Source organism: Scyliorhinus canicula, chromosome 1, assembly GCF_902713615.1.
Source record: "Scyliorhinus canicula chromosome 1, sScyCan1.1, whole genome shotgun sequence".
Classification (NCBI taxonomy): Eukaryota; Metazoa; Chordata; class Chondrichthyes; order Carcharhiniformes; family Scyliorhinidae; genus Scyliorhinus; species Scyliorhinus canicula.
In genome coordinates, this window is record NC_052146.1 from 163708085 (window position 1) to 163731745 (window position 23661).

The 23661-nt window shown below is 46.0% G+C and overlaps 1 protein-coding gene across 2 annotated transcripts in view; it reads left to right on the forward strand.

Moving 5' to 3' along the window:
- The window catches only part of LOC119968960 (stromal membrane-associated protein 2-like), a 72458-nt gene that overhangs the window by 39752 nt on the left and 9045 nt on the right, over positions 1 to 23661 (forward strand). Inside the window, exons 2-9 of one of the 2 annotated variants that reach the window (XM_038802018.1) lie at positions 541 to 674; positions 5639 to 5724; positions 7246 to 7324; positions 9397 to 9477; positions 11955 to 12039; positions 13609 to 13736; positions 14028 to 14178; positions 21565 to 21872. In XM_038802018.1, the coding sequence (XP_038657946.1) occupies positions 541 to 674; positions 5639 to 5724; positions 7246 to 7324; positions 9397 to 9477; positions 11955 to 12039; positions 13609 to 13736; positions 14028 to 14178; positions 21565 to 21872 (1052 nt within the window). The remainder of the gene's footprint in view (positions 1 to 540; positions 675 to 5638; positions 5725 to 7245; positions 7325 to 9396; positions 9478 to 11954; positions 12040 to 13608; positions 13737 to 14027; positions 14179 to 21564; positions 21873 to 23661) is intronic. The other variant, XM_038802025.1, reaches the window with a different exon arrangement.

Sequence of the window (23661 nt, forward strand, 5' to 3'; positions counted from 1 at the left end):
TAGTAAGCGATGTGTGCGAGAGTGACGTTTGCGAGGACTGGAGGCCAGAGGAGGAGTGTTGAGTAGAGGGTTTGAATTAGGAATGTATATAAAAAAAATATATAATTATTGTCATAGTCAGGCCACTAATCCGTTGTAAAAACAGATTGAGCATTGTATAGTGGAAAAGGGAAGTCGAAGGTGTGCCATAAAAAAAAGTGTTGCCAGCCACTGAGGTTATCCATTTTGTCATTTAATATTTTCCACCTTCCACCCTAATATTTTCCACCTTCCACCCTATCAGTTGCTATTTTCTTCTTTTTCCCCTTCCTCTGTCCTGTGTACAAGCCTATTACATCTCTAACTTTTTCAGTTCCGATGAAAGTAACAAACCTGAAACATTAACACTGTTCCTCATACACACGATGTATTTCCAGCAGTTTCTATTTTTATATAATAGTCCCATGTTTTCCGAGCCTACCCCAGGCTTTTTGCCTTCATTTGCACCTGCTGCTTTTGACCTAAAGCTTTTGGTTCTAACTTTCTGTTTTCCTTCTGTAGGACCAAGATGGGCTTCGTGGAATCTGGGTGTATTTGTGTGCATTCGCTGTGCTGGCATTCACAGAAACCTTGGAGTCCACATCTCCAGGGTGAAATCAGTAAACCTGGACCAATGGACACCAGAACAGATGCAGGTACTGCACACTAGTGCGGGGACTGGTGGGAAGGGTGGGAGTGGGGGATGGTGCTGAGTACTGAGGGCAGGGTATGTTGGTGGGTGGTTCATGTCGATAAGGCAGTAACTGCCATCCTGAAATCTCCGTTCAGTAACCATGCTCTCACTCTGACGTGGATAGTTCTGGTCTCGCGTCCCATTCCAGGACTGAAACACACAATCTAGCCTGGATGTTGAGTGCAGTGCTGAACCACGCTGTGCCATTGTGACTGCTCCCTTTTTAAAAATAAATTTAGAGTACCCAATTCCTTTTTTCCAATTAAGGGGCAATTTAGCGTGTTCAATCCACCTACGCTGCACATCTTTGGGTTGTGGGGGTGAAACCTACGCAAACATGGGGAGAATGTGCAAACTCCACGCAGACAGTGACCCAGAGCCGGGATCGAACCTGGGACATCGGTGCCGTGAGACTGCAGTGTTACCACTGCGCCATCATGCTGCCCCTGTGACTGCTCCCTTGTGTGATATGTTAAAGTGAAGGCCCAGAGCAGATTGAAAAGATCGCATTGAACTAAAAGAGGAGTGTGCTGAACCAGAATCACAAAGACAGATTATGTTTTTTAAAAATATTTTATTAAGGCATATGCCATTTTTAACAACGATTCTTAAGAGGGAAAAAAAAGACAACCGAACAAATAACACCCACCCAACCAAGAACCAGACCCAGCCAACATGGCTTACATACAAAGTTTCCCCCATCCACCTTTTCCACAAACTATTCATAGATTATCATAGAATTTACAGTGCAGAAGGAGGCCATTCGGCCCATCGAGTCTGCACCAGCTCTTGGAAAGAGCACCCTACCCAAGGTCAACACCTCCATCTTATCCCATAACCCAGTAACCCCACCCAACACTAAGGGCAATTTTAGATATTAAAGGCAATTTATCATGGCCAATCCACCTAACCTGCATATCTTTGGACTGTGGGAGGAAACCCAAGCACACACGGGGAGGATGTGCAGACTCCGCACAGACAGTGACCCAAGCCGGAATCGAACCTGGGACCCTGGAGCTGTAAAGCAATTGTGCTATCCACAAGGCTACCGTGCTGCCCACATCATCCAAACCCCTCCCCTCCCACCCCCGCCTCTTTCTTTCCTTTAACCCCCCTTTTATATCTGCTGACAGATTAATTTTCCCCAACAAAGTCAATACTAGCATCGATCCTCTCCGGGCGAACTTGATCTTCTCAAGCCTGAGAAACCCGGCCATGTCAATGACCCATACCCCCGATTTGGGGGTTCAGAGTCCTTCCATGCCAATAAGATCCGTCTGCGGGCTACCGGGGAGGCAAATAATAATGATAATCGCTTATTGTCACAGGTAGGCTTCAGTGAAGTTACTGTGAAAAGCCCCAAGATCAATACATCAGCTTCTCTCACCCTCCTGAACTCCTGGATCTCCCGACACACCAAAAATCGCCATCTCTGGACTTGTATCTTCAATACCGTGGACATGACATCGGCAAATCCTTGCCAGAATACCCTAAACTTTGGACACGCCCAAAACATGTGGACATGTTTTCTGGGCCCACCCCCACACCTATCCTCCACCTCTTCAAAGAACCTGCTCAGACAGGCCACAGTCATGTGTATCAGGCTAAGCCTGGCGCACGACGAAGACGCGTTAATTCTACTCGGGGCATCCTCACACAATCCCGCATCTAATTCCTTGCCCAACTCTTCCTCCCATTTTTGATTTACCTCCCTGATCGGGGCTCCCTCCCATTCTGAGTTCTTTATAAATTTCTGAGACCTTCCCTTCCCCCACTCCCTTTTCGACATAACCTTGTCCTGTATCCGCTGGGGCGGTAGAGCGGAAAGGTCGAAACCTGCCTCCGAGCATACTCCATCACCTAAAGGTAGCGGAACCCATTTCCCCTGGGCAGCTCAAACTCCTCCTCCAAGCATGGAAAGCTGCAGTCAATAAACAGGTGCCCAAACTGGTGGTTGCCACAAATAGGTGTCCAGACTGACGCTCCCTCCATTCCCATGTGCTTCCGTCACTGTCCCCACACCCTCAAGGCCGCCACTACCACCGGGCCTGTGGAGTACTGAGCCGGCAAGAATGGCAATGATGCATTACCAGTGCCCCTCTGCTTGTGTCCCTACATGAGGCTGCCTCCACCCGCTCCCACACCGACCCCTTCCCCACTACCCACTTCGTGACCATTGCTATGTTCGCCGCCTGGTATAGTTCTTGAAATTTGGTAGGGCCAGCCCCCCCCCCCCCCCCCCCCCCCCCCCCCCCCCCCCTCCTTGACCCTGATCCAGCAGTACCATCTTTACCTGCCCATACGAACCCAGAGTTCATCCTCTTTTTTAAAAAAAAAAAGCCTTTGGGATAAACATTGGCAGGCACTGAAGTACAAACAGAAACTCAGGAGAACTGTCACCTCTACCGTCTGCACATTCCCTGCCAGAGACCAAGGGAGCGTACCCCATCTTCTGAAGTCCCCCTTCATCTGCTCCACTAACCAAGCGAAATTCAGCTTGTGTAGCTGCTCCCACTCCTGTGCCACCTGGATCCCCAAATACCGAAAGCTCCCTCTCTCCATCTTGAACAGTATCCACCCCGCCCCCCCCCCCAATCTCCTCTCTTGCCCCCTCACCTTAAATCGCAAAGATTTTTGCAGCCTAAAATAATCCAAGCTCAATGGGTTTGACCGCACGCTCGCCACCAGTGCCTGGTACAGCAACTGAACCCAGTCTACAAAGCCCTGCCCAAACCCGAACCACCCCAGGACCTCCCACAGATACTCCCTCTCCACCAGATCAAAGGCCTTCTCCGCATCCATGGCGACCTCCACCTCCCTTCCCTCGGAGAGCATTATAATCACATTTAGCAGCCTTCTAATGTTCACCACTAAATACCTCCCCTTCACAAACCCGTCTGGTCCACCCCTGGCACACAATCCTCTATTCTCGTGGCCAAGATCTTGGGCAACAGCTTGGCGTCTATATTTAGAAGGGAGATTGGCCTGTACGACCCGAATTGTTCCTGGTCCTTATCCCTCTTCAGGATGAGGGAAATCGATGCCCGTGACATCGTCGGGGGGAGTATCCCTCACTCCCTCGCCTCATTAAACACCCTTACCAACGAGGGCCCCAGCACTCCTGGAAGCTTTTTATAAAACTCCACTGGGTACCCATCTGGCCCTGGGGCCTTTCCCGACTGCATAGTTTCCAGCTCCTCCACTACTTCAAAGAGCCCGATTGGGGCTCCTAGGCCCTCCACCAACTCTTCCTCCACCCTCAGAAACTCCAGTCCCTCCAAAAACCGCCTCATCCCTACGCCACGGCTGGGGGTTCCGACTCGTATAACCTGCTGTAAAAGTCCCTAGACACCCCGTTCAACCCCACCGGGTCCAAGATCGTATTACTCCTCTGTCCTTCGCTTTCCCAATCTGCCTTACGCCTCCCGTTTCCTTAACTGGTGTGCTAGCATCCTGCTAGCCTTCTCCCCATATTCATACACCGCCCCTCTCATCCTTCTCAACTGCCCCACTACCTTCCCTGTTGATAGCAACCCAAACTCCAACTGCAGCTTCGGCCGCTCCTTCAACAACCCTGCCTCCGGGGCCTCCGATTACCTCCTGTCAACTGGAGGATCTCCCTCACTGATCTAACCATCGCCGGCCACTCCGCCTTCTCCCTGTGTGCCCGTATTAAGATAAACTCCCCTTTCACCACTGCCTTCAACGCTTCCCATACCGTAGCTGTCAAGACCTCTCCCATATCGTTTATCTCCACATATCTCCGAATGGCCTCCCTCACCCGCACCACCTCCTCCTCCTCCACTAATATTCCTCCACCTAACCTCCAGTGCGGGGCACGATCCGATACCACTATCGCCGAGTACTAAACGAGCACCACCCCCCGCCAACAACGTCCTATTCATCATGAAAAAGTCAATCCGGGAATACAAGGAGGAAAGAAAAGTACTCTTTTGTTCTCGGCTGCCCAAACCTCCACGGGTCTACCCCTCCCATCTGTTCCCTTTTAGTTCCTTCGCAGCCGCTGACACCCTCCCTGTCGTCAACCTCGACCGATCCAGCCTTGGATCCATAACTGTAATAAAGTCCCCCCCCCCCCCCCTTATAATCAGCTGCTGTTAGTCCAGAACAGGGATCTTCCCCAATACCCGCTTCATGAACTCTACGTCGTCCTATTTTGGTGCATAAATGTTCACCTGCGCCACCACTCAGCATAACAACTGGACCCCCCTCTCTCTTTCCCCACCCCCCCCAAAGTCCGCCATTATGCTTCCCCCTTCAAATGCCACCCGTTTATTAATCAGAATCGCCACTCTTTGTGTTGGAATCTATCCCTGAATGGAACACCTGCCCCACCTCCTCAGCCTAGTCTAATCCACCACCCTTCGGTGTGCCTCAGTATCATTGCCACGTCCGCCTTTAAGCTTTTCAGATGTGCGAATACATGCTCTCGCTCTCTTCCTACTCGTACCCCACCTCATCCTCCGAACAAATGTGGAACCATTTCATCTCGGGCACCGTTACTGACTGAAACTCGGTGCACATTTCTGATTGTTGTGCCACTTTGACAGTGATACCACTGATTAGAACTCTGCTAAATTTGGTTGAAGGCCATGATGCTGACTCACTTTATCAGGTCTGAATTCAATCAAACCTATTGAATATCTTGAGCTTGGTTTCCATTCCAAGAGGTTGGAGATAGATGCATGTCTGTGCGTGTGTGTGATTACTCTCATAATTTTAGCACAGTGCTGAACCTAGGCAAGAAGCAGGTTCCAAGAGCATTCTAAGAAAATATCTTGGTGGGAAATGATGCTCGGATCAGCATGGTGTTTACTTCACCTACCACTGGATCAGCACCATGCTGATGGAGCTGGTGTAATGTTCCAATAACTCCCTGAATTCTTGTACTTTTGTCTACAATAGTGCATTCAAGAAATGGGAAACTCGAAGGCCAGGATATTGTATGAAGCCCATCTCCCCCCGAACTTCAAGAGGCCACAAATGGACCAGTATCCTTTTCAAAGCTCATGCTGGGATTGAGTGAGTCCAGAGAGCTATTTCCTACAGGCACAAGTTCAGAGAGTCTGCAGATTACTGCGGTACACAGGGACCTTGTTGTCCTTGTACACTAATCCGAACAAGTTAGCATGCAAGTACAAGCAAATATTCACGGAGGTAAATGGGAGGTTGGTCCCTATTGCTTTTTTTTGGGATGGGCGGGGGGGTGTTGAAGTATAAAAGTGGGGCATCGTGCTACAACTGCCAGCCATTGGTGAGACCACAACTAGAATACTGCGTTCTGTTTCAGTCATTACCCTACTTGAGGAGGGACATTCTTAACATTGGAAACAGTTCAGAGAAGGTTCAATAATCTGATTCCTGGGATTCTGAGGGGCCTGGACAGGGTGGATGCTGAGAGGATATTTCCTCCTGTGGAGGGAACCTAGAACTAAGGGAGCACTTGTTTCAAAATAAGACGCTTCCCAATTAAAATGGAGAGTAGGAGGAATTTCTTCTGAGGGTGGTTAATCTTTGGAATTCTCTTCCATATCATAATCTTTATTAGTGTCACAAGTAGGCTTACATTAACACTACAATGAAGTTATTGTGAAAAGCCCTTAGTCGCCACATTCCGGCGTCTGTTCGGGTACACAGAGGGAGAATTCAGAATGTCCAATTCACCACAAGCATGTCTTTCGGAACTTGAGAGGAAACCGGAGCACCTGGAAAAATCCACGAGACATGGGGAGAAGGTGCAGACTCCGCACAGTGACCCAAGCCAGGAATCGAGCTTCGGACCCTGACACTGAAGCAACAGTATTAACCATAGTAAGAATTCATTTGAATACATTAAACATTGAATTACAAGGGAATTGATGTTCATGGGGGCAGATAGTTAAGACCACAGTCCAGTCAACCATGATCTTATTGAATGACTGAACAGGGGCCTATTCCTATTTCTTATGTTCTTGACAATGTATTGATTAAGCAAAGCTATGTGCACTTTCACAGTGCCTTATTCATACATAGGATACATAGGAGAACATATTTGGTTTAGATTCCTCACTGTAGATGGTGAATTGTAAAAAGGCATTTTGTAATGTTAGACTTTCAACATCCTCCTGCTTTATGACATTTCTTAGAATGGACAGGCCACTAAACCCCAGACCTCAGCCAACGCGCAATGGTTTTATGAGATGGCTAATGGACACAGGGAAGAAGTCCTTTCATATGAGCAGAAGAAGAACCAACTTTCAGTCATAGGCTGAGTTCAGATACAGGCAAGAAGGTTTGGATGAGTTCATGTTTATGGAGAATGAAACATGGGAGGTTGGCCTGGACAGAATTGGAGTAGGTTAGTTTAGAGCTGACAAAATTCTGGAGGAGGGTTTCAGCAGCTGATGGGCAATACCATAAAGAAGGGTATGGATTGGTAGCTGCCTCAGGGAATCCTGTGGCAAGCTCTGACTGGATTATTTCAGCAACTTGGTGTGGAACCGTCGACGTATTGCCTTTAACTTGTTACTCAGAGCTGTGGAGAGCTTCATAAGAGACAAATATGAAAAGAAGAAGTATTTCGATAAAAGTATTGATATCGCTGCATTCAGGGTGAGTGATTCTTCCCTCAGCAACTGTCATGGAAATCCTACACATCATGAGCGCATTGGGTTAGAATGCAAGGCTCAGTCAGATTGGCTAGCTTTTCACGTACTTCTCCGACCTTATACAGGACTCCTCTGGGTTTATCTTTCTTTCCGCTGTCACCCTGAAAACACATGCGCTTCCTCCATGTCATGGAAGACAGTGAAGGTTTTGGGATTGGAGTAAAGATGAGCATTTAGACTTCTGGAATATTGCACTTTGTTCTTTTCCAGCCATTGTCTAATTGCTGCTATGCAAGTGTGTGGGTGTGTAGATAATATATATTGAATTTATTATTTTTTGTGGTCTGCCTGCAATTTCTATAATATCACTTCAGGGTTCATTGCCCCCTTTATGTAACTCTGACGCCTCCACATTTCCTGCTGTGCAGATTCACCCAGCTGGCTGTACAGTGCTGTTTAAAACCATGCTGTGGAAGGTCACAGATCTGTGGTGTTGCACCCAGTTGGAGGTTCCATGCTTGTAATTGACATTTGCGGGGGGGGGGGGGGGGGGGGGCGCAGGAGTTGTGGGTTACATGACTTCTGAAAGGATTTGGATGGAAGATTGAAAGAGGTGCTCTTGTGCAGTAAGAGTATGATTCCTGCATAATAAATAGTGTTTCTCTTACTAATTTCTAAATAAATGTATCCCCCTCGTATACCAAAGACAAATAACTGCAAGTAACTGTTTTGGTTAGAAGTAGACAAACAGAACGGACAAACTTGCGGTAGATGGGATTTAATACAGAGAAGTATGAGATGTTGCATTTTGACTCGGGGGATAGAGACTGTCAATATAGATCTGATGGCACATTTCTAATTAGTGTGCAGGGACAGGAAGACCTGAGGTGCGGATATACATAGATCTGTGAAGGTGACGGGCCATATTGAGAGTGATTAGCTAAGCATTGGAATGTTGGGCTTCATAAAAAGGGGTATTGAGCACAACAGCAGAGAAGTTATGCTGAATGTTCATAAGGCTCTAGTGAGGCCGCGTCCAATTCTGATCACTGCACTTTAGAAAGGATGTGAGGGTTCTTGAGAGATGCAGAGGAGATTTACCAGAATGGGGGCATTTTAGCTGCAAGTTTTGTTTAGAGATGCTGGGGTTGTTCTCCTTGGGGCCTAGGAGATTGAGGGGAGATGTAAACGAGGTGTGCAAGATTAACCGGTTTGGATAAAGTGGGCTAGGGAAAAACTGATGGTACAAGGACTGGGGGATATAAATGTACGGTTTTGGACAAGAGATAGATCAGGAATGTGCAGTAAAATGTTTTTACCTGGCAAGTGATAATGACCTAGAACTCTTTGTCTATGAGGGTGGTGGAACTGAGATGATCAATGATTTCAAAAAGAAATTGGATGGGCATTTGAAGGAAATAAATGTGCAGAGCAATGGGAATAGAGCAGGGCAATGGGATTAACAGGATTTCTCTAAAGAGAGCTGACACGGACTAAATGGGCTAAGTGGCCTCTGGTTTCGTAAATGATCCTGTCACTCCAAGACAGCTGCATGACTAAAGAATCCCATGACTACATTTGCTGATGTATATTTATTTTCCTGTCAGTTACCTCGGAGAAAGTTTACATTTTACGCTCTGTTTTAGTTTCACACAAAAGGAGCCATTCATACTCTTGTCTTTGGCACTGCGTCATTGTACAGGGCTTCTGAACAGCAAGTTCTGGCACAGCTGCAAATTCCTGATCCCCTCTTTTTAGCTCTGAAATGAGCTCTAAAACGTGCTCATGTTAGTTACGCTCCGAAAAACAGCAGCTTTATCTGATTCCTTTAATGTGGTGAAGACATTTAATTGCATTTCTGATGTGTAGCAGGCCGTGAAGTTGCAGAATTGAGATTTTTCGATCCCACAAGATCATGAAGATGTACGTTAAGGAAATTTTCTACTGGGACACTACCTGCTGCAAATACCTGTTATGCAAAGACCCCTTGCCTCACGGGGTTATAGTCCTGACAAAGTTTTTGTTCCACACCCAGCACACCACAGCCTGCTTAAATCTGCAGCTTTTCTCTTCCAGAAAGAAAACAACAAATGCAAGAAAGAGAACGAAGGAAAGGAGAGCAAAACTGCACCAGTTATCTTTGAAAAAGTTAAAGTGGTGAGTATGATTTGTCTGTACCCCTGGCTCGGACTGAGGAGAGTTACTGAGCAAGCAAGTGCAACAACTAGATTTTATTCTCGATTGGGGAAGAATGTCTCCACAGAAAGGACTGTGGATGCGGTGAAGAACCATTTTGAAGGCCCATGGGATGGTTACAGCAAAATTTGGCAACCTTTAGTTAGAGAATTCTAAAATCTTTTTATTAAGTGCTTTTATTCATAAGTTTTAAGCTATACAAGACAAAGGCAATTGTGAACATTGAAAAATAACAGGATTGAAATGACTGGGTACCCCACTTTCCTCCGCCATCTCCCCTCTTTCTCGACCCCCCCTCCCTATCTAGTCGTCTGACGTGCTCTCTTTCCTCTTCAGCTTCTGTTTTCTGTTCTTGTGTGATTAGTGTGACTAATTTTGTTTTATTTTGTTGTTTGCTTGCTGATCTTTGTTGGTTTCTATGTTTCATTGTTCAGTCCTCACTGTTGTATCTGTCCAATTCAGACACTTCAACCAGCTCTTTAAAGTTTCCCCAGGTGTCTTTATTTGTGAGTAGAACGAAGTAGGACAAGATATAATGCACACACTTTATTAAATATAGTTAACCCATAAACTACCCACTATACATACAAGAAACACCCAGGATTTGACTATACTTCCCGTAAAGGTGATTTGGTAAGCTGCAGATCTGAACTCGAGTCCCCCTGGTTCCTCTTTGTAAAGTTGATTCTCACTGGCTGTTGCTTGCTTCCTTCCTTCTGGTCTGGTCAAGGTCACCTCGGTCTCTTGCTCCCGGTCTTCTGCTTCCAGATATCTGGAAATGTCTTTTTTTTATCCCCCTGTTGCCACCCACCTCCTTTCTCCACTTACCTTTGGCCAATGGAGTCTCAGAAACGTTACATAGAATTTACAGTGCAGAAGGAGGCCATTCAGTCCATCGAGTCTGCACCTGCTCTTGGAAAGAGCACTCTTCCCAAGCCCACATTACCCTACCCCATAACCCAGTAACCCCATTCAACCAACACTAAGGGCAATTTTGGACACTAAGGGAAATTTATCATGGCCAATCCACCTAACCACATCTTTGGACTGTGGGAGGAAACCGGAGGAAACCCACACACACACGGGGAGAACGTGCAGACTCCGCACAGACAGTGACCCAACCGGGAATCGACCCTGGGACCCTGGAGCTGTGAAGCCACAGTGCTAACCACTATGCTACCGTGCTGCCGGTCTCCAGCAGGCGCTCAGTGCCCAATGGTCTGGTTGATGACCCGTTGACAGGGCACCTGAGCCTGCCTTGAGAGGGGCAATGATTGCTTGATTGGGGACTGTGGACAATAGGCCAACGCATCTGTCGGTGCGACTATCACGTGATGGGATAACAGGAACTGTGGGCAATAGGCCAGTGAATCTCAAGTAACAATGATAATTACTTGATGGGTTATTTAGGGACTGCTTTAGACAGGCCCCGGCAGCTTGTCTGAGTTCTGTATATTCGGATTATGCAGGCTTCTGCAGACTGGTTTTTAAAATGCCCAATTATTTAATTTAAGATTTCCAATTTAATCAGCCTTAAAACTAGGCCCTGATTATTACTACAACACCCTACCCCTGTCATTGGCATATGTTATTGTATTGTGGCTTTCAGTTCCCTCTGGTTTACTGGCTGTTGTCTGTTCTAAAATCTAACCCTGCAATTGGATATAAAATGGTATGACGAGGAGAAGAAACTTGGAACTGTTGTAAATGGGAGTATTGCAGAATAGATTTGTCTCACTTGAGGTGTTCAAGGTGCAGTAATGTAACTCGGATCGCGAACATTTTTTGGACAAATGCGCAGCTTCTGTTCGCTGCACTTTTTCCCCAGGCTCTGAAACTCATTATTTGGCATAAAAATAGAAAATGGTGAGAATAATCAGAAGATCTGGCAGCACCTTCAGAATGAGAGAGCGAGATAGAGTTAATGCATGAATCCATAGAATCCTGACAATGCAGAAAAGAGACCATTCGGCCCATCCAGTCTGTACTGACCCTCCGAAAGAGCACCCCACCCAGTCCCACTTCCCCACCTAGTCCCACTTCTCCACCTTATCCGCATAACCCTGTGCATTGATCATAACACTAAGTGACAACTTGCCATGGCCAATCCACCTAACCTGTGCATCTTTGGACTGTGGGAGGAAACCGAAGCACCCGGAGGAAACCCAGACACGGAGAATATGCAAACTCCACACAATTACCCGAGGCTAGAATTGAACCCAGGTCCCTGATGCTGTGAGGCAGAAGTCCTGACTCCTGTGCCGTCCTCTTGCATTCAGTGGCTATTCATCAGAATTAGTTATTTGGCCTTCATGGTTTGTCTGCTCAGGGTTAACAACTCCAGTTCCCCTCATGAGGCCTTGTAGATTATGCAAGATGAAACTTGTCTTTGCTGAGGTGTAGTGAACTGCTTTGAATTCTTTCTTTTTCCCGTTAAGCCACCAAAGAAAGATGAGCAGCAGCAATTGAAAACAAGCCCTTCTTCGATACCTGCTGGCCCTACTATTGACCTCCTGGGACTAGGTAAGGACAACTCTCCCTGTACTCTCAGCGCTCGTGGTTGTACAGTGGTCATTACCTTTGCCATCCTGTCATGTTCCTGGTCAAATTGTTCCTTAATTTGCTGGTATAACCTTCATGTGAAGAATCTGAGCAAAGTGCAGTTTCAATGCAGTTCTTTATGGCCCTTTAAATCTTAATGACCCTCTTAAACTGAGGGCCCTTGCTCACTGGAGAGTTTGAGGTTCTCGAGGAGTTCAAAGTGTATTGATGCTGTGTGTGTCGGCTGAGAGGTCTGAAGTGAGGCTGGGGAAGATGGTGAGCTTTTTGTCTGGGGGGGATCAGGGTAAATTAATTACTTGCATGTTAGAGGAGGTGGTAAGGGCTTAAGCCTGTGATGAATAAGTTGTAATTCTGGGGATATTAGTTGCAGCTAATACCACTCGAGATATCAGGGTGATTGTACACAGTGCTGGTAACTGTCCTTTTCTTGATGCTTAGCTAAACATTCTTGGGACAATAACATACTGCAGCCTGGATCCTTGCCTCTTTCTCGTCAGTTCTGGTGCTGGCCACAAAGCTCTGTGTCTCTTTATTTCCCCCCAACATTTATTACGCATTTTCAATACATTAGTGCAAAGCTCTTTCAAAAGAAGGAGCCAAAATACTTGTTTACGACACGTGGAATAAACAATAGACGTGACACCCAAGGCATATATGAAATGTTAGATTATCACCTGTTTAGCTTAGCTCAAAGTTAAACGAAATTCAAAAGAAGGATTTGCATTGATATAGCACCTTTATAATCTTTATTATAAAGATTGACGCAGGCTTGGAGGGCTGAAGGGCCTGTTCCCGTGCTGTAATTTTTCCTAGTTATTTTCTTTGTTCCTTATTGACACAAATAGGCTTACATTAACACTGCAATGAAGTTGTTGTGAAAAGCCCCTAGTCGCCACATTCCGGTACGAGAGGGAGAATTCAGAATGTTCAAATTACCTAACAGCACGTCTTTCTCACCTGCCAGACGTCTCAAAGTGCTTTCCAGCCAATTAAATACTCTTGAAATGTAGTCACTGTTATAATGTAGCAAACACGACAGGCAATTTGTACACAGCAAACCCCCGCAGACTTCAATGTGATTGTGATCAGATAATCTGCTTTGTGATGTTGGTTGAGGGGTAAATATTGGCCAGGCTAATGGTACCTTTGGGATCTTCACACACCCCTAAGGGGACATGTGGACTCAGTTTAACATCTCATCCAAAAGTCAGCACTTCTGAAAGTGTGCCCCTCAGCACTGTACTGACTGGAGTGGGATTTGAAGCCACAACCTCCTGACTCAGGCAAGAATGCTACCGACTGATGCCTGGACAGCACAACTGGTGGGAACAATGCCAAGGTCAACCTGGCAGATTGGTGCATTTTGTACAATTGTAAGTTTGCCTACTTTTGCTTCCTGATACTCTCTCTTTTGTGCCTTGTATGAACTTTGGTCTGTGGTTTTGCTCTAGTTAAATTTGCCCTGCATGAAGGGGTTTCAGTCCAGGAGCTGGTTTCTGCTTTGTATTCTGAATCCTCTGTTTTTTCCAGATGCCCCTGCAGTAACTCCTGCCTCCAATGGGACCTCTAATCTAAACACAGCACCAAGCAGTGACCTGGATCTCTTTGGACCCATGGTGTCCAACCCGCTGCCTGATTCCAGCCCTTTCCCAAATACGGTATGTATCGACATTTTACAAACACAGAACTCTGCCCGCCAGGCTGGCGTGCTTGTTGCCTGTCTTTGTTTGTGCATGTATACACGTGGAAATGAAGGGGATACAGTGCCTAGTGTGTTATCAACATGACAGTGGTAGTTCCACACATTCTAATGGGTGCTTTTGCATACATAGCTCAGATAGAGAGTTTGAATGTAAGCAAAGTAATTCTGTCATTGATAGTAACATGGAGAGGAAAGTCTTCAATGATTGTGTTTGAAAGCTTCATTGTGGTAACGTTTTGTTTCACAGGCTTTGGCTTCTACTCCACAGGAAGGAGCTGAAAACTTGAACCTCTTCGCTGATCCTAACCTGAAAGTGGAGGATTCTGGGAAAAAGCAACTTTCAAAGGATTCCATTCTATCACTTTATGGGTCACAAACTCACCAAGTACCTAATCAAGGTAAAAGACCAAACTTCGGAATCAAGAAAACACTCAAAATTATCACTATCATATTATTGTTCTCTGCCGGCCATATTGCTATACTGGCGATTTCTGGACAGGAAAGCAAGAGTCCGCACCCGGGGACCAACAATTGGAAAAGATTGGGACTCGAGTGGTGTGGGGATTGGTCGGCTGTTTGCAGAAGCGAGGATGGGGTGGCTGAATGGTTGCCGAAGTGATAACCGTGCTCCAACTGGCTCTCAAAAGAACATTCTGGAAAGTCACTTGCCTTCTGGAGCTGGCAGCTTTCCCAACCCCTGGGAAAATGTGTGGCGACTGGCAAGCTCCAGTCGTGCTTTCAGCAGCGCCGTGGGAGCCTAACATAAACATTATAACAAAAGCATTGCGACTTTCCAAGGCGCACAGTTTGACAGCTGAGGGTGGGGGACATATCCTCCAATTTAGATTTTATTGGCTCGCCCCTGACCATCCTTGGATGGTTAATGATGACCCTAATGTCTTGATACCTTCTATGAAGCCGACAATTCTGGCAATTCTTTCACTTTTTGCACAAGGAAAATCTGCTCCCCTCCCTATTGGAATGGCTCTCAAACTGAACACTGACCAGAGTTTGACAGAACTGACCATGGTTGCTGTCATAACCATTACTAATGGCTCGCCACCATGCGCATGGCACCTTAAGAGGCAGAAGCACGATTCCCATGAACCACAACTCACCTTAGCGGTGAGAACTCAGCCTTAATACCCACAGAAATTCTCATGCTCTTCATCGAATCGTCGCCCTTTAGGGAAGAATGGCCTCGCCTAGAAAATCAGCTCCTCTGACAATACAGCAATCACTCTGTACGGCATTGGAGAGTCAGCCTAGATTATTTGTTCAATGGAGTGAGGCTTGAACTCTGACTCAGAAGTGACAGTGCTACCAACTGAGGTTGTTGCTATATTTATCTGGTTATAAATATGGCAGTCAATATGGTCGCCTTCCTTAATCCTAATTATGTTTGCTCTAGAGTCACCAGGTATCTTTCGATACCGCCACAAGGTTCAAACCCGAATACTGATTAAAAAGCCAATACACCAGTTAGTTAGTTCAAAGTCAATACAATTTATTTACACGCACAGTAATATCTACTCATGCACAAAATACTACAAACTAAACTATCTCTAACGCTAACGCCTATACTTAACTTCGGGTGCCCACTCAGTCAGAGGAACAGTGGCTGTTCGGATCTGAGGTTGTTGGGTTCGAAGAGGTACAGGAGAACAGCTGAGGTCGTCTGTCTGATAGTGAGCGTTGACCTTGGATTTGTTTATTTCTGGTGCAGCTGGTGGATGGGTGTCTCCGCTTTGAGAGGCGAGTCCAAGAGAGCGATTCTCTCCGGGGTTTCTTCTTGTACCCGAAGGGGCCTCGTGCGCTTTTGGGCGGGCCCTTGAACTTGGTCCCACTTAATTGGATTGCGTCTTGATCACTTGTATTGATATTGACCAATAATGGGGTGGGTGCCCTGATAGTTGAGCCTGTCCTAGGTGGCTGCTGGCCTTGCTTTGTTTACGCTTTTGGTTTGGGGAACTGGCGCCGGGATGTCTGGAGCTGTATCGGTTGCTTGAGTGTCTTTGCTTTGTTCCCGGAGATGGGCCATCAATATGTTAATTGACCTATAGTTTCAGTCTCGTCTGGGAGCTGCCTTCTCCACTATGCATGCAGGCTCTGTGCCTGCTTGCTTTCTTAACATTATCCATATTCCCCTACAGTCGTTGCAATCATCCATTTTGTATTCTGGAAGTGGTCATCCCAGATGGCTACAAGGCGTGACTAACAGCATTGAAATCCAAGGACCAGTCTGACAGATCATATATGTTGGTCTAAACGGCAAATCACTTTTATCTTAATATAAATGTGTGAAGGTATTCTAACCATGAAGGACCATGTAGCACTTAACTTTGTGATGACTTGAGTTATTTGAAAATGACTGAAAAGTCACAGCGTTTGAAATCTTAATCCTTGACTGAGTCCTTAATAAGTATGGCCAAGGCATTGTAGCTCCATGGTGCCCTGTATCAATGTGAGGCGTGAAGTTAAATGGTGAGAGCAAGTGCAGTAAAAACTTGCAAAAGTGTCCCATGCTCCAGTCAGACTGAGGGCTCTGACAACAGCTTGTCACAATATGCTGTGAAGAAATCGCCTTCCTAAAAGCTGGCAAATATTAATCATTCCCACTGATGGGAAATGGCATTTCCGCCCTGCCTTGAAACAAATCCTTGAAACAGTTACTGTGCCAGTTGATGATTAGACACAGCACGCTGGCTGTCTGTGTGTAAAAAAAAATAAAAATAAAAGTTTGTTTCTCCTTTTAATTTAGAATGGATTCATTTAGAATATAGAAACGTGCACTTCTCCAATTCCTTTTGAAAATGATTTACGGGATTGGCTTTTCAAGTAGAATGTTCCAGATCCTGACACCTGAGCGGAAACATTTCTCCTCATCTTCCCTCTGGATCTTTTGCTAATGGTTTTGAATTCATTGACCAGAGAGAATAGTATTTCTCGGTCCAATCTCACCAAAACCTGCCATCTTCCACCGGGGGCTGATTTAGCACACTGGGCTAAATCGCGGGCTTTTAAAGCAGACCAAGGCAGGCCAGCAGCATGGTTCAATTCCTGTACCGGCCTCCCTGAACAGGTGCCGGAATGTGGCGACCAGGGGCTTTTCACTAACTTCATTGAAGCCTACTCGTGACAATAAGCGATTTTCATTTTTCATTTAATCTGAAAACCTCTATCTTGGAACCGTCTCTGTTCCAAGGAGAACAGTCCTAATGGTCCCAACCTTTTCACATGTCTGTAATTCTCCCTCTCTCTAGTAAACTCCTGGTAAACCTCTCCATACCCTTTCTGAAGCATTTCCGATCTTCCTGATATATATGCTCTCACCAATGATGCACCAAAGAATTCTACATGGTCTTTGTTGCTTCTAAGTTCTATTCCCCTGTTTAAAATGTTACAACACCCTGGGCTGGTGCGTGATCAATTCCAGCCCCCCACTTACCCAGAGTCACAACACAAGTGAATTAAACAATCAATTTTAGAAAAATACCCAGTCTTTGGCCCTTGACAGTTCAATAATTACAGTCACCAGGTTTGTAGTTTAAACACAATTACTGTTTATTTATAACAAGAACTACAATGAAATATGCAGCAAATACAATTGGGTAGCTATTATCTAATTCCTATATATATAATGACTGGCAAACACAGATGGGAAGAAAGGAGCAAAGAAAAAGTAAATGAAAGGAAAAAAAAAGTATTTGTTTCACATAGGTGTTTCCTGTACCCTGCTCCTTTTCAAACCTAGCTTTCAGTTTGAGCTTTTTACTGGAGCTTCATTCAGGCCACTATAGTTTTCGAAATATAGCACTCGCAGCCTTTCGACAGAGACACAGACAGAAACCTTCACGTCTCTGAGAAGCACCCCAGTGGGATAGGAGTCAACTGCTAACAGACAGAGTAAGGCCTTTTGAGCAAATTCACTGGTCCGAGCCCATCTCTGCTGCCAACAAGTTTGAAACACCTGTTCAAACTAGCAGTGTTCTCCGGACCTTTTGAATTCCTCATTCTCTGTGCTGCTCGACTTAAAGACACACCCATGGATCAAAAATAATAACAGCAAAATAAAAGAAGAGGGAAGTAAGGGAATAAACAGGAAGGATCCTTACAAAAAACACAAGTAATGTATGTGGTCTTTTTAACCGCCGCGTGAATTTGCTGTTTCACCTTTAAGGATTTGGATGCCAAGGTCTTCTTTACACTTTTCAATATTGTGCCATTTATAAGCACTAACTTCTGGAAGACATACTACGACCGCACAATGGCCGCTGGCGCTACCAGCATATTCTCCCACTAAGATTGCTCCCAGAGGCTAGCTTAATGCTGAAAAATCTTCCACCAGTAAACAATATTTTAATTTATTAGATACACGTTGTGGTTTGTATTGTGAAGAAGGTGAAAAGGCGTTCCAGGCGAAATGTAATTCTTCGGTTAGTAGATGATGGCATTTCTACGCCCAGGGTCCTGCTTTTGGGACTCAAAAAAACAAAGAACAATACAGCACAGGAACAGGCTCTTTGGCCCTCCCAGCCTACGCCGATCATGTATCCTATCTAAACCAACTGCCTGTATCCTTCTATATCCCGTCTGTTAATGTGCCAATCCAGAAAAGTCTTAAAGGTCGCTGATGTACCTGCCTCAACCACCTCACTTGGTAGTGCATTCCAGGCCACCACCACCCTCTGTGTAAAAAAAAAAAACAAAAAAAACAAACAAACTTCCCCGCACTGAACCTTCCTCCTCCCCCCCCCCCCCCACACCTTGTACCTGTGCCCCCTTGTAATTGTCATTTCCAACCTGGGAAAAAGCCTCTCCATCTATAACCCTAATAATTTTATAAACTTCTATCAGGTCATCCCTCAGTCTCCGTCTCTCTAGGGCGAACAATCCCAGTTTATTCAATCTCTCATCATAACTAATACCCTCCATACCAGGCAACATCCTGGTAAACCTTTTCTGTGCTCTCTTCAAAGCCTCCACATCCCTCTGGTAGTTCGGTGACCAGAATTGGCCTGTGTTTCTATATAATTGTAACAATCTTTGAGCTTTTATACTCAATAACCTGTCCTATGAAGGCAAGCATGCCATATGCTTTCTTCATCATTTCCACCTGTGCTGCTACTTTTAAGGATCTGTGGACCTGCATGCCCAGATCTTTGTGTCTCTGTGCTCCTGATGGTTCTGCCATTTATTTTATAGCTCCCACCTGAATTGGATCTACCAAAATGCACCACCTTGCATTTGTCCAAGTTAAATTCCATCTGCCATTTCTCTGCCCAATTTTGCAGCCTATCTATATCCTATTGTATTCTGACAATCTTCATTACTATCCGCAACTCCTGCAATCTTAGTATCATCGGCAAATTTGCTAATCAGACCTGCTACGTTTTCTTCCAAGTCGATTTATTACAAAGAGAAGAGGTCCCAGTACTGATCCCTGCGGAACACCACTAGTTACAGACTTCCATTTGGAAAAACACCCTTCCACTGCTACCCTCTGTCATCTATGGCCAAGCCAGTTCTGGATCCATCCAGCTGGTTCACCCTGACCCCATGTGATCTAATCTTTTTCATAGAATTTACAGTGCAGAAGGAAGCCATTCGGCCCATCGAGTCTGCACCGGCTCTTGGAAAGAGCACCCTACCCAAGGTCAACACCTCCACCCTATCCCCATAACCCCACCCAACACTAAGGGCAATTTTGGATATTAAGGGCAATTTATCTGGCCAATCCACCTAACCTGCACATCTTTGGACTGTGGGAGGAAACTGGAGCACCCGGAGGAAACCCACGCACACACGGGGAGAACGTGCAGACTCCGCACAGACAGTGATCCAAGCTGGAATCTAACCTGGGACCCTGAGCTGTGAAGCAATTATGCTATCCACAATGCTACCAGCCTGCCATGGGAGATCTTATCCAATGCTTTATTAAAGTCCATGTCGACAACATCCACAGCCCTTCCCTCATCAATCATTTTTGTCACCACCTCAAAAAATTCAATTCAATTAGTGAGACATGACCTCCCTCGTACAAAACCACGCTGTCTGTCGCTAACAAGACCATTTACTTCCAAATATCTTCCAAATTATCTCTGAGAATCTTTTCCAACATTGGGTCATGAATTGTTTTCTTAAATATTTTGTTCAAAATATATTTATTGAATTTTAGTAAATAATTTATTAAGACCATAAGACATAGGAGCAGAATTAGCCCATTCGGCCCATCTAGTCCTAAAACGAAATATTACAATTACTGTGTGTTCAAGTTGGAAATATAATTTACCAAAATGTCTTGATTATATATCTTCCTCATTTACTGAATCGTCAGACGCATGTTTTACAGATTGATTAATGATAGGTAAACTAAGATACAAGAACTTGCAATGCTCAGGCCTAAAAATGCATAACTAAAACTTCATTGCAGAAGCAACACTCTGACATTATCTGCGCATGTGCAGGAAATGTTCCCCCGAATGCAGCGGCAGCAACGCAACCATTTATAATATATTGTCTTTCCATATTAGTCCCCGCAAACTGCATGACTTCACACTCCTCTGCACGGAATGCCTTCCGCCATGCTTCTGCTAATTTTGCCATCCTGTTCAGATCTCCAGCAGCCCATAACTATCATCATTGCTGCCACTTTGAGGTAATTTTTAAATAGTAATCTTGGGATGTTAGTGTCATTGGCAAGGCGGGTGTTTATTGCCCTGAGAAGATGGTGGTGGAGCTTCTCCTTGAACTGCAGCAGACAGCGGTTTGGGACAACTGAGTGGCTTTACAGGTTATTTCAGGGAGGACAGTTAAAAGTTAACCAGACTGAGAAGCAGGATTCCTTCCCTAAAGGATATTCATGAACCAGTTATATGTTATCATCGTGGTGACTTTTGTTTTTTCAAGCTGAATTCAAATTTCAAAGCACCATGGTGGTATTTAAACTCCAGCTCATTGAATTATTAGTCTATTAGCATAACCACTATGTTCCCATACATGACAAAGTCATTGTCCTGCCTGTTCAGGGATTTTTCTGGAATCAGCTCATCCTATCCATTCCATTTAGTCAGCTGACTGCCTTGGGCCCAAGTTGGTCCTGAGGGATATTCAACACAGAGGACCTGTACCCGCCCATGTAAAGAAAGCTCTTCCAGTGCATTGTGTGTGCATCAAAGCAGAGAGGTTTTGGAATACTTTGGTTAGCACTGTTGCTTTATGGCGCCAGGGTCCCAAGTTAGATTCCCGCTTGGGTCACTGTTTGTGCAGAGTCTGCACGTTCTCCTTGTGTCTGCATGGGTTTCCTCCGGCTACTCCGGTTTCCTCCCACAAGTCCCGAAAGACATGCTGTTGAGCAGTTTGGACATTCTGAATTCTCCCGCTGTGTACCCGAACAGGCACCAGAATGTGGCGACTAGGGGCTTCATTGCCTACTTGTGACAATAATAAAGAGTAGTATTATTATTTGAGACATGTGAACAAAATAAAAGCTGGAAATGAATATAGGGTTTGTCAGTCTCTGAATGGTAAGGAAGATTAACGTAATGGCTGGGAACCTGCAGTCAGTCAGAGGAGACACTGAACAACCAGTCCCACCTTCAATAAGCTGCCTTTCTCTTTCAGATGCTTTGCTTTTCTATTTGCTGTCTGCCTTGGAAGAGTCTGAGGGGGTGTTTTGTTCAATGATTCTGCAGTTTTCCTTTTAACCCTGAGTGATGGAAGGTGGTTAAGGACAATCAATGTAGAAAGCAAATGAGTTACTGTCTCCTCTTTATGTTGCACAGGCACGATGTTCATGGCTTCTGCACAGGTGCCCTATGCCCCCTGCATGCCAACTGGCTATGGAAATTTCGCACCTATGAGTGGCGCAGTGACACCGACCAGCAGCATGATGAATAATATGAGTCAATCGATGGGCATGATGGGCCCAGTGGCACTGCCTGGAGGATTCGTGGGAGGCATGCAAGCTGGAGTAATGGGCATGCCCAGTGGGATGATGACACAGCAGGGGGCCTATGTGGGAGGCTTGGCGATGCCTCAGCCAGTTTACGGTGTCCAGCAGGCGCAGCAGCTGCAGTGGAATATCACACAGGTAAGCAGCATTCCTGCCTGCTCTTTCGTATCTGAGCACAATATCCTCACTTCAGTCAAACATATGGCAGCTTGGGCGACTCTGCTACAATGAGCCTTCCAGCCTGTTGTGCAAGATGGGGTTAGAACTCCTAGTCCCTTGTCCAATCATAAACATGTTGGAGGCAGTATTCCTCTAAATTCATTTTTACCTGCAGCCTGTTTATTTCAATGCGTGGTACCTTTACATTTTTGGCTGTGGACACATAGTATCTTAACAGAAAAATCTTGTGCAGCACCTGCACGCTTGGAGGCCGTTCATACAAATATTCGAATGAGGAGCAGGAGGAGGCCACTTGGCCCTTCGAGTCTGCTTCACCATTCAATAAGATCATGGCTGACCTGATTGTAACCTCAACTCCACATTCCTGCCCACCCCAGATGACCTTTCAACCCCTTGTTAATCAAGAATCAATTTAGCTCTGCCGTAACAATATTCACACTCTTCCACTGCCTTTGGAGAAACAGAATTCCAGAGACTTCTCAACCCTCGAGGAAAAAAATTCTCCTCGTCCCTGTCTTAAATGGGCGACCCCATTCTTTTTGAACACGACTCCCCTAGTTCTAGATTCTCCCACAAGAGGAAACATCTCCTCCACATCCACCCTGTCAATACCCCTCAGGATCTTGTATGTTTCTATCAAGTCGACTCTTGCTCTTCTAAGCTCCCAACAGATACAATCCTAACCTGTCCAACCATTCCTCATTAGACTGCCCACCCATTCCAGATATTAGTCAAATAAACCCTCTCTGAACTGCATTTACATCCTTCCTTAAATAAGGAGACCAGTACTGAGACCAAATGTGGTCTCACCAATGCCTTGGATAACCGAAGCATAACCTCTCTACTCTTGTATTCAATTCCTCTGACAATAACATTGTATTAGATTTCCTAATTATATGCCATGTCCGTACACTAGGGGCGAGATTCTCCCATTCGGCGGCAGAGTGTCCACACCAATGCCACAAAAGCGTGAACGGGCCGCTGGGAGTACGGATTCTGGCCCCTGCAGGGGGCCAGCACGGCACTGGAGCAGTTTACGCCGCTCCAGCCTCCCATTCCGGGGTGAACTGTGCTCTGCGGAATCTGCGCATGTGCAATGGCGCCGGCGTCAACAAGGAGATGCGCAGTGGCACCGGCGCCAGCCCGTGCATGTGCGGTGGCCTCCCTCAACGCACTGGCCCCGACGCAACATGGCGCGGGAGTTCAGGGGCCGGCGCGTAAGAAAATAGGCCCGGGGAGCGAGAGGCCCATCCACTGACCCTGCGCCCTGCTGGCTGCGACCAGGTGTGGATGGCGCCGGTGGGACTCTGCCTTTTTAGAGCAGCTGCTCGGCCCATCCGGGCCGGAGAAGCGGCGGCCCGGCCGCATGGAGAGGCCGGCGGCGTGGTGCAGTTGCGGGGATTCTCCGGTGTGGCACGGGGCTGGGAGAATCCCCCCCTAGGCATTTGCTTAATTGTGCTGCTTCAAAGGAAGCAGTTGGGTTGCTATTCTTCTACATGAAAAACATAGTTCTGATAGCTGAGTCTGTCACTGTTTCGTCGTGTGGTTTTGCTGGCAAGGCTGGCATTTATTATCCCTCCCTTGTTCTAGGGTGGTGGTGGACCCCCTTCTAACTTTGACATGACTAAGTGACTTGCTGGACCATTTCAGAGAGCAATGACTATTCAACCACGTAGTCAGCCAAATTGTCTGGGGGGGGGAGACAGGCCAGATCAGATAAGGATTGCAGTGTCTTTCCCAAAGGGAA